Source organism: Petaurus breviceps, unplaced genomic scaffold (assembly GCF_028583685.1).
Source record: "Petaurus breviceps papuanus isolate PSGF00001 unplaced genomic scaffold, PetGlider_PUasm1.0 91133, whole genome shotgun sequence".
In the NCBI taxonomy this organism is placed as follows: Eukaryota; Metazoa; Chordata; class Mammalia; order Diprotodontia; family Petauridae; genus Petaurus; species Petaurus breviceps.
Window position 1 is genome coordinate 65,417,171 of NW_027187419.1, and position 15,914 is coordinate 65,433,084.

Consider the following 15,914-nt stretch of genomic DNA (forward strand, 5'->3'; position numbering starts at 1 on the left):
TGGATCATGTGTGGTTATGTTTCCCAGATGGAGGTAGAAAGAGTATGTGAGGCAATTGGATCTGAGTTCTTCAGACACTGATAAGGGGGCTGGTTGAACAATGTATTCCACAAGGGGCCTGTAGTGTTGATGGACCTACCCTTTCTCTGCATTCTTAACTTTACTGACTTCTGCCAGTAGTCACCCTTCCTTCCAAATGCCTTTCAGGCCAGTTTGGCCCCTTTTTAGTTTATCTGCATGTGGAGCTTTCACTACTGCAGTTACAACTCTGCCCACAATTGAACAAATATTCCTGATATCATCTGATCAATATGGCAGCACCATTACTTTTTGTAATCTGTATAATCTCTCTTTATTAAAGCAACCGGAGCTTCTGTTAGCCTTTAAAGCAACTCTCCCACCTTACTGGCTCATGTTAACTTTGTGGTCACCAAAAACCCTGAAATAGTTTTCACACGAGTTATTGCTAATCCTCTATTCTTTATTTGTGCAAACTTAAACAACAACAGCAACACTTTATACAAGAATTTGTATTTATCTCCGCATTTAATCTTGGTTCCAACTCATCCTATTTAAAACATTTTGAATACCAATTCCATCATCTTCTCATTCAACACGTATTTATTGAAACCTACTATATGTGAAATATTCGTTTTTAATTTAAAATTTTTCTTAATTTCTTTGTGTTTTTTTTACATTTCAGTCATTTTGCCATGTACCCTTCCCCTACTATCCAGAACCCTTCCTTATAATAACAATGAAAAAAATCTAAACAAACCACATACAGCAACTGTATCTGTCCACATCTGCCACATCTGCCATCTATTGTTATCTGACCTGGATTTAGTGTTAGACGTTATGCCAATTGTGAATTTATTTACTGTTTTGTGTTTCCTTTCTTTATATTATTTTTAATAATTGTGTATTTTTCCTCTGGGTTTTGATTGTTTAACTCTCCATAAGTTCATACAATGAACTTCCCATGTTTTCTGAGTTCCCCATATTTGTCATTTCTTATAGTACAATACTACTTTTACGTTTATATACCACAGTTTATTCAACCATTTCCCAATTGATGGACATTCACATTACTTCCAATTTTTGACTACCACATAAAGTTCTACTATGAATGTTTTGGTTTATATTGTACCTTTCTTTTTGTCTTTGACTTCCTTAGGCACATTTACATAGTAGTGGAATTTTGCTGGCTCAAAGACTATGAAAAATTTCATTTATTTTATCCAATAATTTCAAATCGTTTTTCAGAACAATTAGATCAGATCATAACTTCACCACCAGCATGTTAATACATTTCACCTCCTGCAGCCCCTCCAGCATTGACTTTCCACTGTAAGAAGGGTGTTCCATATACCTACCTCAGTAATTATAGAGGACTTGGACTTTCTTAATCAAAGGTATAAACTAGGTATGAAAAGGTCTACACATTTCCATTGAATCCATTGATTAATAATAATTCACTAAACTAAGTGAATCTAATGGGGAAGGTGTGGAATGCTTCCAGCCATTGGAGAGATGAAATGATGCCACACAGGAAAAGTATTGGAATTGGTTTGAGAGACTCAGTCATGCTCTGTGGTGCTCCTATAAAAACAGCAAGCTGGTTCAGAAAGCAGCACTTAATTGTCTGGTAGACTTAGAGGAGAGAACTCAGATTCTACCTTCTGCAGGAGGCCTTTTCCTGAGTCCCCACCCCTACCCACAGAAGGTCTGAGAGGACCTTCTGTTTGCACTGTATATATCTCGAAAATATAGTTATTTGAGTTTGCCCCATTGGAATATGAATTCCTTGAAGGCAGGGACTTTTTTTGTCTTTTATTTTATCTCCAGGGTTTAATGCAATCCCTGACTGATCACCTCAGAGCAGTTCCTGTAAAACTCCAGAGAGGTAATCGCGGAGGGGAAGGAGGGGACAAAAGAAGAGCCTTTCTCTGTCCCTCTCCCCCAAGCTCTTGACTAGAGGATGACCTCATAAACTTTGAAGGATTGGAAAATTAGGACTTTTCATAATCATCTCTTAAAAAAAAAAAGAAATAGAAATATATAAATACACACATATATTTAATTGAATAATATTTAATTTCATTGATATAAATCATATAAACAAATTTTATATAACTGAGATTACATTGTTGCATTAGAATCCCCAGGTCCCTTTATTAGTCATTCAGTTTACTGTCATATAGATACATAACATGTTCTGCACATATGTACTGCGTGCAACAGGACATGGGGCAATGGAAACAAGGGCTTTCTACACTCAATCTCCTAGCACTCTGCCCCTCCTAGGCTCTGTGTAGGAGTTATCTGTCAATCACTGGCAAACTTCTACCTAACATGGTCCCTTGGGTAGATTCAAGCTGTTAGCATTCTCCCTCAAGGTCATAGTTAAACAAACACATTAATTAGATTAGTAAAGACTTGATGATATCATCCATAGTAGCAGAAACTATTGCACATCTCAGTTTTCCCTCCTCTCCCCACCCAGCATGAAGCCTTACTTCCTATTTGCTCCCTCTTTGGTCTTGAACAGCAGAGGAAGCAACTAGCAACTTCTCCTGGTAATATGAAGTTGTCCCAGCAGTTTGTCGGTACTGGACTGGTCACCAGGCTTTCCTGCCCAGTACTGACAGCTGCAGAACTGTTGGCCATTGTCCATCCTGGCTCCCTGAGCTATGCTGACTCTGCTCGCTCTCATCTGAGCAGAACAGCAGCCGCACAGTCTAGGGAATTATGGGACCATCCCTGTGGGTGTAGCCCTGCTAGTCCACCAAGTCTATATCTTTTTACTCCTTTTTTCTCTTTGTTGCTTTCCACATTCTGATGTCCTCTATCACTCTGTCCTGGCCAATCCTTCTGGGTTATAAAGCCAATCACCATACCTCAGTATTGGAAGTCCTTTGGGAAACATCAGTCTGTGACTGGGAGCTGCATTCCAAAGGAAACATCACCTAATGATATTTGTAGACAAAGGTCTTAAAGCCTTATTAACTCAGTAGTTTATAGACATAGAGATGGAACTGACCTTAGAGGCCATCCAGGCCAAACACCTTATTTTACAGATGAGAAAACTGAAGCCCACAATAACTTCTGTCCTTCCTCCCTGTTTCTTTCTCCTGTAAATGGCTGGGCATTTCCATTGATACTCTTTCTAGATCCTATTTGTTGTGCTCCCTCATGTAACAAAGGCTTAATCTTTAATAATTGCTCAGTGCTAGGCCAGTTCACACAGATGTCAGAGGTCAGCAAAGACAACGGGGAATCTAGTCTCCTTGACAAAGAAAATAGGCACATGAAGCGTTTTGATCAACACAAATGTATTGTATGAAGCAGAGTTTAAACACAGGTGGCAAGAGGAAGGGAGAAGTAGGTTTGAGGAATTGTCAGTCTTGGGAAATGTCTTTGATCCAATTATTATCTACTGACCCCTCCTGATCTTAGAGTCCACTGACCAACCATGTTTCAAGTATAACATTGACAACTAACAGGTACAGGGCTCTGCTCCAAAGTGACCCACCCAGACAAGATAGCTTCACCTTTTTCTGGTCTGGTATTTAAAAAAACAAAATCTCCGTGTAATCACTTGGGATTCTTATTGGCAAGCCACCATATAGTGCATTTACTATCACAGATGATAATATATAGTAACATTTATGCAGCACTTTGCAAAGCTCTATATAAATAGGTTTATAAAGCACTATATCTATATTCTATCATTTGAACCTTGGAGCAATCTGGTCAGGTCACTGGCATTATTATCCCCATTTTATAGATAAGGACAGTGAAAGTGAGAAAGTTTAGGTGACCTGCCCCAGGGTTATACAGTTAGTGAGCATCTAAGGTGGCATTTGAACTCAGCTCATCTTGACTCCAAGTCTACCCCTAAATTCACTGTGCTGCCTAGCTACCTCACAGATCATTCTAGAATAAGTGTATGTATGTATATATGTATTCTATATACATACATACATATATATGGAGAGGGAAAGAGAAAGAGGAGAGAGGAGAAAGAGAGGAGAGAGGAGAGAAATAAAGAGATAGAGGAGAAAGAGAAAGAAAGAAGAACAGACAAAGGAGAGAGGAGAGAGAGAGAACCTTTTGGTGTGACTGATATGGTTGAAATTGGCAGATATATTAAGCAGAGATTCAGATGCTGCATTAGTGAAACTTCTAAACCTTCAGTTTGTTCTCACAAGAAATATTTTCTATTTTCTCTCAACAGTGGGAATTGAGTCTTGGAAGACAATGGAAGAGAATGTTTTCCTACTCTTTGCTAAGGGATGAGTTACTAACATCTGAAGCATTTATGTTGAGAATGGTCTATTTCTTTTCTCTTTATTTTATTCCCAATTAAGTGTATGTTAGTGGTCTGGTCTGCTCACCTTGTACAAACTTAGAGGTTCCCAGATAAACTGAGATGGTCAGTCAAAAAACATTTATTAAGTGCTTACTATGTATCAAGTACTGTGCTAAGCTCAGAATGGGGTTTTAAGTTGAGGGAGGCACACTTTGGTGCTGTACATTTAACTCATAAATCTGCATGAATCCAGAGTTAAATGACATGTAGGTTAAGGTAATAGTCACCCTCTAGTTCTAATTCTAGCTTCTAGGACAAGCAGAAAAGCCTAATATCTCAGATGATGACCTTTCAGTCGTGTCTCCACAAAATTTTCTTCTTTCCAGAGTCTCTGTGTCTAGTTGCTTTGATCAGCCCTCACATGATACAGTTTCTAGTTCTTTCACTCACACATTCATTTTCCTTTAGAGGCGCCATAACTTGTCAATATTCTTCCTGAAATGGGGTGCCTAGAATGTAATCTGATCCAGAGAGGGCTCAGAGGAACGATCATGTTTTTCATTCCAGACCCTGGATTTCTGTGAATGCAATTTCAGTCCACATTGGCTTTGCTCCCATCACTCTGAGTTGTCACATCATACTGTTGTCTCGTATTAGGTTTGTAATTTCCCCAAATTTCTAGGTCCTCTTCACATGAACTCTTGCCTAGCTCTATCATAGCATCATAGAGAGGGAAAAGAACTTGGGGATCATCTGGTTCTGACCCCCAATCCCTCCTTTGGCAGATGAGAAAACTGAGATTCAGAGACTTCAGTGACTTTCCCAAGGTCACACAGGCAACAGACAACAGAACTTGGATGTGAAATGAGCTTTTCTGATTTCAAACACAGTAGTCTTTTCACTATGCTATGCTGTCTCACATGTTTTCCTCATACCACACCTCTGTAGTAGAGTTTTAGAACCCATGTGTAGGATTTTTCACTTATCCTTGTTAATTTCATCTTATCAGATTTGTTCCATTTTCCCAGCCTGTTACAATCCTTTTGGATTGAATTAGATTCCAATTCAGTCATCTTCTATATTAACTATCCCTTTCAGTTTTACTTCATATGCAAATCTTCATAAACATGAAATCTATGCCTCCATCCAAGGCATTGATAAAACACTGAATGGAAGCAGGCCAAGGACAGAGCCCTTCACTAGGAATCTCCCTGTTGTTTCAGTTCCACCAATTTCAAATCTACCTAATTGTATTCTTATCCAACCTAACTTTCTCTATCTTTTCCCTAAGGACATCATCATCTATCTGCCAGTCAAGTAACACACACACACACACACACACACTTACGCACGTGCACACACACACACAGACACAAAAAGAGGAAATGAAATTAGACTGGTCTGACTTGTTTTTGGTTTATCTGTGGTGGCTTGTCCAGATAGCCACTTCCCTTTCAAACCATTCCTTTAAGAATTTGTTCTAGAATTTTGAAAGGATTGATTTCCAATTTCAGTTGCCCATGGTTCGAAGGAAACAATTTTCTTTTTGAAAATCAACCCTGAGTCATAGTTTCCTCATCTCAAATGAGGAAGCTGGACTATCATCTGGCTTCTCACCTCCCTTCCAGCTCTAGGCTCTGCCCCTCTGATTTGTTGGCCTCGACCCTGTGACATCTCTTTTATTCTGCAAGCTTTTTTGAGGATCACTGATGAGACAGTTGCATCTTCCAGGTCTTTTTGTTTCTGTAGGGGTTATCTGAGCTTGATCACTTGAAGTCATTGAGGGCAGCTAGCTGTTCTCATCCTGTCTCCTCACACACACATTTCAATCCTTCCGCAGCCAGATTTTTCCTTTATTTTTCTAGTATGATATTTGTTTTTCTTAGCAGAGAAAGCAGAACCAAAATAGGAGTTGAATGGTGGAAAATGGAAATCTGTTTTGCATGGAGTGTATGGGGCATTTAGGGAGGACTCGTACCTCTGGTATGAGGGCTTTCCAAGCCCTTTTCAGGGCTGCTCATCCACCTTTGGTGTCCACATGCCACCCAGTTCTTCTCACCTGTAGCTCCAAGAGGCTGTAGCATGTGCAGCAGCCACACTCTGATAAAACCTCTCAGTCAATACGCTGAACCAGGTTGAGGGCAACTGATTAGCCTCAAACCCAGGGAGATGTCTACTCCAAGCATGTGAAGACTTTCCCTGGTGCAATAGGCAGATGAGAACAGTCTATCCCAGTGAGCACGAGAGCAGTTAGAGCGGGTGCTGTGGAGCACTTAGAGTTCAATCAGACATCAAAGATGCTAAATTCACCCACTGCATCCCGGGCCATTATCAGTCATCTTGACTTTTGTCCTGCCCCTAGATTTTGGAGGCTGTAGAAGAAAGGGTGAGGCTGATGACTTTGTGTAATTCTGCCTCACTTGGATCCAGTTCACACAAGTCAGGACATCACCCTGTGATCTCACTGGTCCTCTTTGAAAATGAAGGACGAACAACAACATTTTGCATGACTTCATATGTATAATCAGCACCATATTGCTTGCCTTCTCATGGCTGGGGACAGGCAGGAGGGAGAGAATCTGGAACTCAAAATTTTAAAAATGAATAAAAAACCCCCCAAAATTGGTCTGTGTTATCTGTGATTATCACCACATAAGATAAAAAAACTAGAAGAGACCTCAGAGATCATCTTGTCCAACCCTCTCATTTTACAGATATGTAAAATGAGGCACAGGGAGGATGGGTGACTTACCCTTAGTCTCAAAGGTAGTAAATTTGAGAGGCAGGATTTAAACTGGGGTGCTGTCACCCCCGAGCCAGTGAGTGATCTTTCTACTGTGTGCCACCACCTCCAAAAAAAACTGGCCGTCTCTTCCTGGAGTATCTTCTTTCTCCTAGTGTATCTTAAAAAGGCTTTTTTGGGTGGTTCTTAGCTTTCATGATAAGTATCAGGCTGACAAGAGTCTTTTCCTGACATTATTCTTATAGGTCTGTGGCAGTCTTTTTGTATCCGTTTTTAGCCACCTGTTCTTACATGTGTCTAAAACAATCTTAATCAATGAATTCCTTATTCAAACACATTAGTGTTTTTATACTCCATTTATCTACTTCATTGGAACTGTTTGGTTCTGGAGAGTTTCATGTCCCTCTTTAGCCAGCTTCTCTTATAAAAGGTGGCCTCCCTGTAGCAGATCTTAAATTGTATCATTAAGCAGCAATTATCAAAACTAGTTGGTACTGACTAAGAAATAGAGTGGGGGATTAGTGGAATAGGGTAGGTACATAAGACACAATAGTCAATGACTATGATAATCTACTATTTGATAAACCCAAAGACTCTAGCTCCTGGGGTAAGAACTCAATATTTGACAAAAACTGCTTGGAAAACTGGAAAATAGTATGACAGAAGCTAGGCATAGACCAACATCTTACCCTCCATATCATGATAAAGTCAAAATGGTTACATGATTTAGATATAAAGGCTGATAATATAAGCAAACTAGGAGAGCAAGAAATAGTTTACCTGTCAGATTTATGGAGAACAGAAGAATTTGTGCCCAAACAAGAGCTACAGAACATTATGAAATGCAGAATTTATAATTTTCATTGCATTGAATTGAAAAGTTTTTACATGAGGGGAAGGTAGGTGGTGCATTGAATAGAGCACTGGCCCTGGGGTCAGGAGCTCCTGAGTTCAAATCCAGCTTCGGACACTTAACACTCACTAGCTGTGTGACCTTGGGCAAGTCACAACCCCAATTGCCTTGCCTTCCCCCCTCCAAAAAGACAAAAAAAAAAGAAAAGTTTTTACATGAATAAAGTCAATGCAACCAAGATTAGAAAGGAAACAGAAAGCTGGGAAACAATTTTTATAGCCAGTGCCTCTGATAAAGGCCTCATTTCTAAATATATAGAGAAGTAAGTCAAATTTATAAGAATACAAGTTATTACCCAATTGATAAATTGTCAAAGGATATGATGAAGCAGTTTTCAGAGGAAGAAATTGAAGCCATCTATAGTCATATGAAAAAATGCTCTAAATAATTGATTAGAAAGATGCAAATCAAATCAACTCTGAGGTACCACCTCACACCTATCATATTAACTAACATGACAAAACAGGGAAATGATAAATTTTGGAGAAGATGTGGGAAAATTGGAACCCTGATGCATTGTTGGTAGAGTTGTGAGCTGATCCAACCATTATAGAAAACAATTTTGAACTAGGCCCAAAGACCTATAAAACTGTGCATATCCTTTGACCCAATAATACCACTTCTAGGCCTATATCCCAAAGAGATCAAAATGGGAAAAGAACCCACATGTACATAAATATTTAGAGCAACTCTTTTTGTGGTGGCAAAGAATTGGAAATTGAGGGGATGCCCATGAATTGGGGAATGGCTGAACAAGTTGTGGTATATGAATATAATGGAATACTGTTGCTCTATAAGAAATGATGAGCAGTGGGGCGGCTAGGTGGTGCAGTGAATAGAACACTGGCCCTGGAGTCAGGAGAACCTGAGTTCAAATCTGGCCTCAGACATTTAACACACAAAAAAAAACTAGCCATGTGACCTTGAGCAAGTCACTTAACCCCAATTGCCCTGCCTTTCCCCCTCCAAAAAGGAAAAAAAAATGATGAGCAGGCAGACTTCAGAAAAACCTGGAAAGACTTATATGGACTGATGCTGAGTGAAGGGAGCAGAACTAGGAGAGCATTGTACACAGTAATAGCAACACTGTGCAGTGACTGACTTTGATGGACTTAGCTGTTCTCAGAAATGCAAGGATCTGAGACAACTCCAATAGACTCATGATGGAAAATTCTGTCCACATCCAGAGAAAGAACAGTGGAGTCTGAATGCAGATAGAAATATTCTTTCTGCTCTCTTTTTTTGTTGTTTTGTTTTGTTTCTTCTTTCTTGTGGTTCCTCCCATTAGTTTTAATTCTTCTTTACGACATGACTAATGTGAAAATATGTTTTAAAAAAAGAACATTCCCAATATTAGCCTTCTTTTTTTTTTTTAAACAATTGGGGTTAAATAACTTGCTCAAGGTTACACGGCCAGTTTGTGTGTGTGTGTGTGTGTGTGTGTGAAGTATCTGAGGCCAGAACCGATCCCAGGTCTCCCCTCTCTGGGGCCCGTGCTCTTACTCACTGTGCCACCTGGTCGCCCCTAATATTAGCCTTCTTACCTATTAGGAAATCTAATGTAGCATGGCTATTAACTCTTATCTGACAAACTTCCTGTGGCAGAGGTGGAATTTTGAGATTGGAGAAAAAAATTTAAATACCTGAGATACTATAACAGTGACTAAATGACTGGGAAACCCAATAAAAGAATTTTATTAACTTCTAAGAAGGATTAGAAGACTAATAGAAGAGAAAGTTAGGAGAGAACAAACATTTATTAAGTACCTGTTAGGCTTCAGGCACTGTGCTAAACTTTAACAATAGTACCTCATTTGATCCTTACAATAACCCTGTGAGTTAGGGAGTGGAAATCCACAGAGCTTATTATTACCCCCATTTGATAGTTGAAGAATTTGAGGCAGACAGAGGTTATATGACTTGTCCAGAGTCACACAGCTGGAATCTGAAGTGGGATTGGAATGAGGTCTTCTTGACTAGGGGCCCAATGCTTTATTCATGGTGCCACCTAACTGGCAAGTGAAATATATTCTACTACCCAAGAATCCTTAGAGGAAACTACAGTTAAGAAATAAAGACAGTATTCAAAAGTTGTGGAAACTTAGTCAAGATACTTAAAATTAACCAAAATAGCTGAATTAACAGTTTCTCAGGATAAATAATAGGCATTCAGAAGGAGTATAACCAGTCACAAAGTATGCAAAAATTTTTCATGGAAACTACTAAAAATCATTTGGCCTAAAAACCTTTACCTTGTCATGGATTCTATATGGAAATGGTTTGGAATACCATATCCTATTATAAGAGCTGTACATTTCTTTGCCATACATTCAGTTCATGTCTGACTGTTTATGACCCCATGTGGGGTTTTCTTGCCAAAGATGGTGGAGTAGTTTGCCATTTCCTTCTCCAGCTTATTTTACAGATGAAAGAACTGAGGCAATCAAGATTAAGTGACTTGCCCAGGGTCACACAGCTAGAAAATGTCTGACTAGATTTGAACTCATAAAGATGGATCTTCCTAATTCTGAGCCAGTGGTCTATCTACTGTACCACCTAGCTGCCCTTAAAAGATTGACCATTTACCTTGTTCATTAGAAGAAACATCATTTCACAGGAAATAAAGGGCTGAATGGAGAGATCTGCATCAGAATTATACTTCAAACAGTTACTGGTTTTGGTTTCATTGGTGAATCACCAATCTACTAGAATCTCAGTTTCCTCATCTGTATAATGGGAATAATGACACCAGTGTTATCTACCTCCATTGTTATTGTGAGGAAAGAGCTATGTAAATGTCAAATCTCTATAGTAATACGATTTGTTATTTTTTTGTTCTTTATGTAGTTAGAAGATTATTATTCTTACCTGAGCATTAATGAAAAAATATTATTAAGCAACAATTATATTACAGGCGCTGTTCTGAGCTCTAAGGAATACAAAGAAAGCAAAAAACAGAAAAACAGACCAAAAAACCGAAACCAAAACCCAGCACCCTGCATCAAGAAGCTCACATTCTAATGGTTGTGACTATGCAAACAACTATATATTCACAAAATAATAACAGAGGAGACAGAAGAGAATCTCAGAGAAAAGATACTTGACACACATAGAATTTGAGTTGAGTCTTAAAAGAGGCTAGGAGGAGGAGGTAAGAAGGAAGAGTATTACAGGGATGAGGGCCACGCATTGAAAAAGCATGCAACTGGGAGATGGGTGTCTTATGTAAGGAATGGCATGAAGGCAGCTATTGCTGGATTGTAGAGTGGGTAGAGGACAGCAAAGTATAAGAAGACTAAAAAGATAGGAAGGGCCAAGGTTGCGAAGGGGTCTAAATACCCAAAAGAGAAATTTATATCTTATCCTGGAGGTAGTAGGGAGCCACTGGAGTTTATGGAGTGGGTTAGTGGGGAAGATGACATGATTAGACCTGTGCTTTAGGAAAATCAATTTGACAGCTGTATAGAGAATGGAAAGGACTAGAGAAATACTTAAAATGGGGAAATAAACCAAAAGCTTATCGAAATAGTCTAAGGAAGAGATGATGAGAGTCTATTTTGGTGGTGGCTGTGTGAATAGAGAGAAGCAGACATATACAAGGGAGAGTTTGAGGGTCAAGATACTGAAATCAGTTTTGGACAAGTTGTTTGAGATGCCTATGGAATATTCAGAATTCAAAAATCAGTTGGCTAAGACTGAAGGTCAGGAGAAAGGTTAGGTCTGGATATATAGACCTGAGAATTATCTGTGTAGACATGATAATTGGGTCAATGGGAGCTGATGAGGTCATCCATCAAGATAATATAAAGGGAGAAGATGGTCCAGGACAGAGCCTTGGGGGATACCAATAGTCAATGGGCATAATCTGGATAAAGAACCAGCAAAATAAATTGAGAAGTGGTCAGAAAGGTAGAAGGAGAGCCAGAAGAGACCAGTGTCAAAAAAAACAACAACCCAAAACCTAGAGATGAGAACATGACTAGAAGAAAGTGAAAAATAATTTCAAATGCTTCAGAGAGATCAAGAAGGATGAAGGTTGAGAAGAGGCCATTAGCTTTGGTAATCTCTAGTGACTTTGGAGAGAACAATTTCAGTCAAAAGATAAGGATGGAAACCAGACTGAAGGTTTAGAATTCACTGAAAGCAAATGGAGGTGCCAATTTTAGGAGATTATCTCAAGGTATTTAGCCAAGAAGGGAATGAAAGATAGAGGACAAAAGCATGAACTGTAGGATCAAGTCAAGGTTTAGTAGGTATTCAAAAGACATGGGTGTGTTTATAGGCAGGAGGGCAGGAACCAGTAGAATGAAGATTAGAAAAAAAAATGGAGATGAGAGTGGGACAATCTGCTAGAGAAGAGGTGATGGCATCTAGGGTGAATGTAAAGGAATTTGCCACTTAATGTGAGACAAGGAGTGAAAGAGATAGTGGTGGAAGCCATCTGAGAGATGATGTAAAATGAGGAGGAGGGAAAAAGAGGAAACTCTGGGCAAAGAGGGAAGCAAAATAGGCGTTGAGTATTTCTGCCCTCACTCTGCTCTCTGTTAGCATTATACTGTCTTTCTCAAATGTTTGATTTGTTTTCCTCATTCTTCTCTTTCCTTAAGACATAATTAAAGCCTATATTATCTTTTGAACTTTTTGTGAGAAAATTAACTTTTGGTATTAGCCTTTTTTATACTATTCTTAGTTTCATTCTATGCGGTTTTGCATTTGCCTTTGACTGTAACCACCTTTTGTCTGACTTAATCAGAAAGCTTCCTGTTGATCCACATTGGTCAGACATTTCCCTGTCTGGAGACTCAGAAGCTCCAAGATGTTCGAATTGGAAAGTACTTTTGAGATGCTCTAATCCCACCCCTTCATTTTGCAGATGGAGACCAAAATAACAACAATTAAAATTAAAGTAAATTAAAGTAGTGCTTTGAGGTTAACAAAGGTCTTCCCTCTCACCTCTGTGGCTCACAATACAAGTATTATTATCCCTATTTTACAAATTAGGAAACAGGCCCAGAAGGGGGAAGAATCTTTTCTCATTTCACATATTTAACAAGTAACAGAGCCAGGATTCAAACCAAGATCTTCTGTTTTCAAGCTTAGTGTTCTTTCCATTATATACACCATGCTTCAGCATCTGGTTGAGTAGTTCTTGGTGGGATTTTAAAGAGGGATTTTAATCCTGCTTAAGGGATGGATTGGACTAAATGACTGTTGAAGTTCTTTATAAGTTTGTGATGGTATCATTTTGAATTTTTCACAATTGTGTAGTCAGAATTTCATTTTTTAGGTGGTCTCATCAGAGTTGTAACTAGGGTAGGGTGATAGGTCTTTGATCCCAGATGACAATATTGGAGCATGTGGACAGTACTTGTAGCCCTTCAGCTGCATAGAGACAGTGAACTTTGTGCCAAGTTAGCAAGAACTATTAGCTAAAATAGGAAGCTTCCAGATGGTGAGTATTTCTTTTCTGCCTCTTGGTGGCTACACCCCACCCCCTTCCTGAGTGAGTTTCTTCCTGGTCTTGCCCCACCATTCACTTTGGGAAGTGGCATCTCTAACAGCAGCCTCTTAGGGTCTCTGCCACCAAAGCCCTCACCCTAGCTCAAGAGAATGAAGGGTCTATCTTTGGCTACTCACTCCAGATGCAAAAGTTGTTAATTCTGATTCTATTACCCTCACTCACCTCACCCAGCCTTAGTTTTGGCTCTGGATGGGAAATTCTGAAAACTGAAATTCTGACTATATGAGTTCTGCAAACACTTTTGGTCCTGGGCTATACTTTCATCTACTTGGAGCTTGGCTGGCACACTCTCACCTGGCATGCATTTCTGTTACCTTTTCTCCCATCTTGGATTCCTCCCACTTAGATCTTCTGTAGAAGGGTATACAGGCCCTATCCCAAAGGCAGGAAAATACTCTTTTTCAGATCTTTTTTTTTTTTTTTTACTTTTTGGAGGGGGAAGGTCGGGCAATTTGGGTTAAGTGACTTGCCCAAGGTCACACAGCTAGTTTTGGGTTAGGTTTCTGAGGCTGGATTTGAACTCAGGTCCTCCTGACTCCAGGTCTGGTGCTCTATTCATCGCTCCTCCTAGCTGCCATTTCAGATCTTTTTTAGTGATTAGTAGTGGCCTACCACCTCTGGAACTTTGCCTGGGGCCTAATATTATGTTTGTCTCAAACCTGTGTCCCTACTGACCCCTCTACTACTTTCGGTGCATGTGAAGTAGCCATCTTTTCTCTTATATTCTAACTCAAGTGAACATGATATGGAAGGAAATACAACACACAAGAGAGTTATGTTAGCCTTTTTGTGAGGCCCATCTTGAGGACTGGTGAATTATGGAAAAAGAATGTAGGATTTCAGAAACTGCCCCCTATTAAACTCTAAACTCAAATCTTATCCTCCTACAGGATTCTTCGCACACAAAGTGGAGCACGAGAGCCGGAGCCAAAATGTCAGGAGCTTCCAGAGAACTGGGACCTTTGCTTTTGAGCGTGTCTACACTGCCAAGTAAGACCCCAGACTTCAGCCAAGTGTTTAAAAAAGGGAGGGAAGCTAGCAGGCCAGGCATGTCATATGCTGTAACTTTTTAGGTGTCCATATCAAGTATATCTGTTTAGGAGATTGGCCAGTTTTCAGGATACCAGAATGATTGGGTGGAGTGGAGTGTCCATGGGGTGGTTCTTTGGAGTCTTAACTCAATCCCAGATGATGTTATGAAAGGGTGGGGTTAGGAGAGAGGAGGAGGCAGTCACCAGTGTACTCCTTATACCGGAAAATTGTGGGTTAGCCCACTAGTCAGGGCAGTCACCCAGCTTCCTGTGAGGTTAGTCCAGTGCTGCTGTCATGGAAACTGGCCCCTACTCATCACCAAAGCCACCAAAAAGCTGGTACAAAGCTTTGTACCCACCTCCTCCTTATACACCCACTCCTTTCCACCCATGGGGGAAGCTGAGAGGGGATTTCAGTTTCATTGGTGTCCCCAATGTTTATAAAACAATAGTGGAGGAATTCTGAAATACTTCATTGACTTTCTCCTCCCCTTTTTTCATTTTATGTAAAAGAAACTGTTGGAAAACACATGATTTGAGGAGTGTAGGAGATAGGTGAGACTGGGGATGTAAATTCAAATGGAAGTTATTCAAATTAAACATTTTTCTTTTGTGCTGATTTTAAATGAAGGTTTCAAGGCAGTTACCCATCTGCCTGCTTCTGCAAAGTCTAAAGGACCCATTAACAAAGCATCCTCCTTCCAGCACTACTTTATAAACTCCTCTCACCTTTCCCCCATCCCCACCCCACCCCATCCCCACCAGACAGATGTTAATTGAACTCTCAAAGTAACTGATTTTCATATGTTCTAGAAAGTCATGACTTTGATGTCCCCAAAGATAATTCAAAAGGAGAAAACCAAGGCCATCTTGGAAAACCATAATGGTAGTCTCAAGAATAATATAAGCAAACAAAGAAGAAAGAATTCAAATCAAAGGGAGAGAAGAGAAGACTGAGGGGGCTGTCCTCATGGCCCAGCAGTGGCTGCTCTGGAATGCAGGCATGATAAAGAAGCATAGTTTGCTTCTTAGTGAATTAAACTTTCTGTTGGGGTTCTAGGCACATGAAGCAGACCCAGTAGCTTCCCATTGCATTCACCAATATACTTTTTCTCAATCCTTCATCTGGTCAGGATTTTCATTCAACTCTAGTGTGGGTTTGCTTGGGAAGAGAGGAGGGCTAGTAGAATTCATCTTTGTTTTTTTACTTTCTGCCTTTTCTTCTTCATTGGATGGTGGAAGGCTTTAGTTTTTTTGCTCAGTTTCTAAATTGAACAGGCACTAAGGACCAGACCCAGGTCAATTTCCAAAGTAAATTAAATTTAGTTTTTTTAATCTCTATCCTCCTTCCTTCCTTCCTTCCTTCCTTCCTTCCTTCCTTCCTTCCTTCC

At 39.7% G+C, this 15,914-nt stretch overlaps 1 protein-coding gene across 2 annotated transcripts in view; it reads left to right on the plus strand.

Annotated features, from left to right (window-relative positions):
• ALOX5AP (arachidonate 5-lipoxygenase activating protein) overlaps positions 1–15,914 on the plus strand; it is a 47,527-nt gene that overhangs the window by 5,858 nt on the left and 25,755 nt on the right. For both annotated transcript variants that reach the window (XM_069080863.1, XM_069080864.1), the window contains exon 2: positions 14,383–14,482. In XM_069080863.1, coding sequence (XP_068936964.1) covers positions 14,383–14,482 — 100 coding nt within the window. The remainder of the gene's footprint in view (positions 1–14,382; positions 14,483–15,914) is intronic.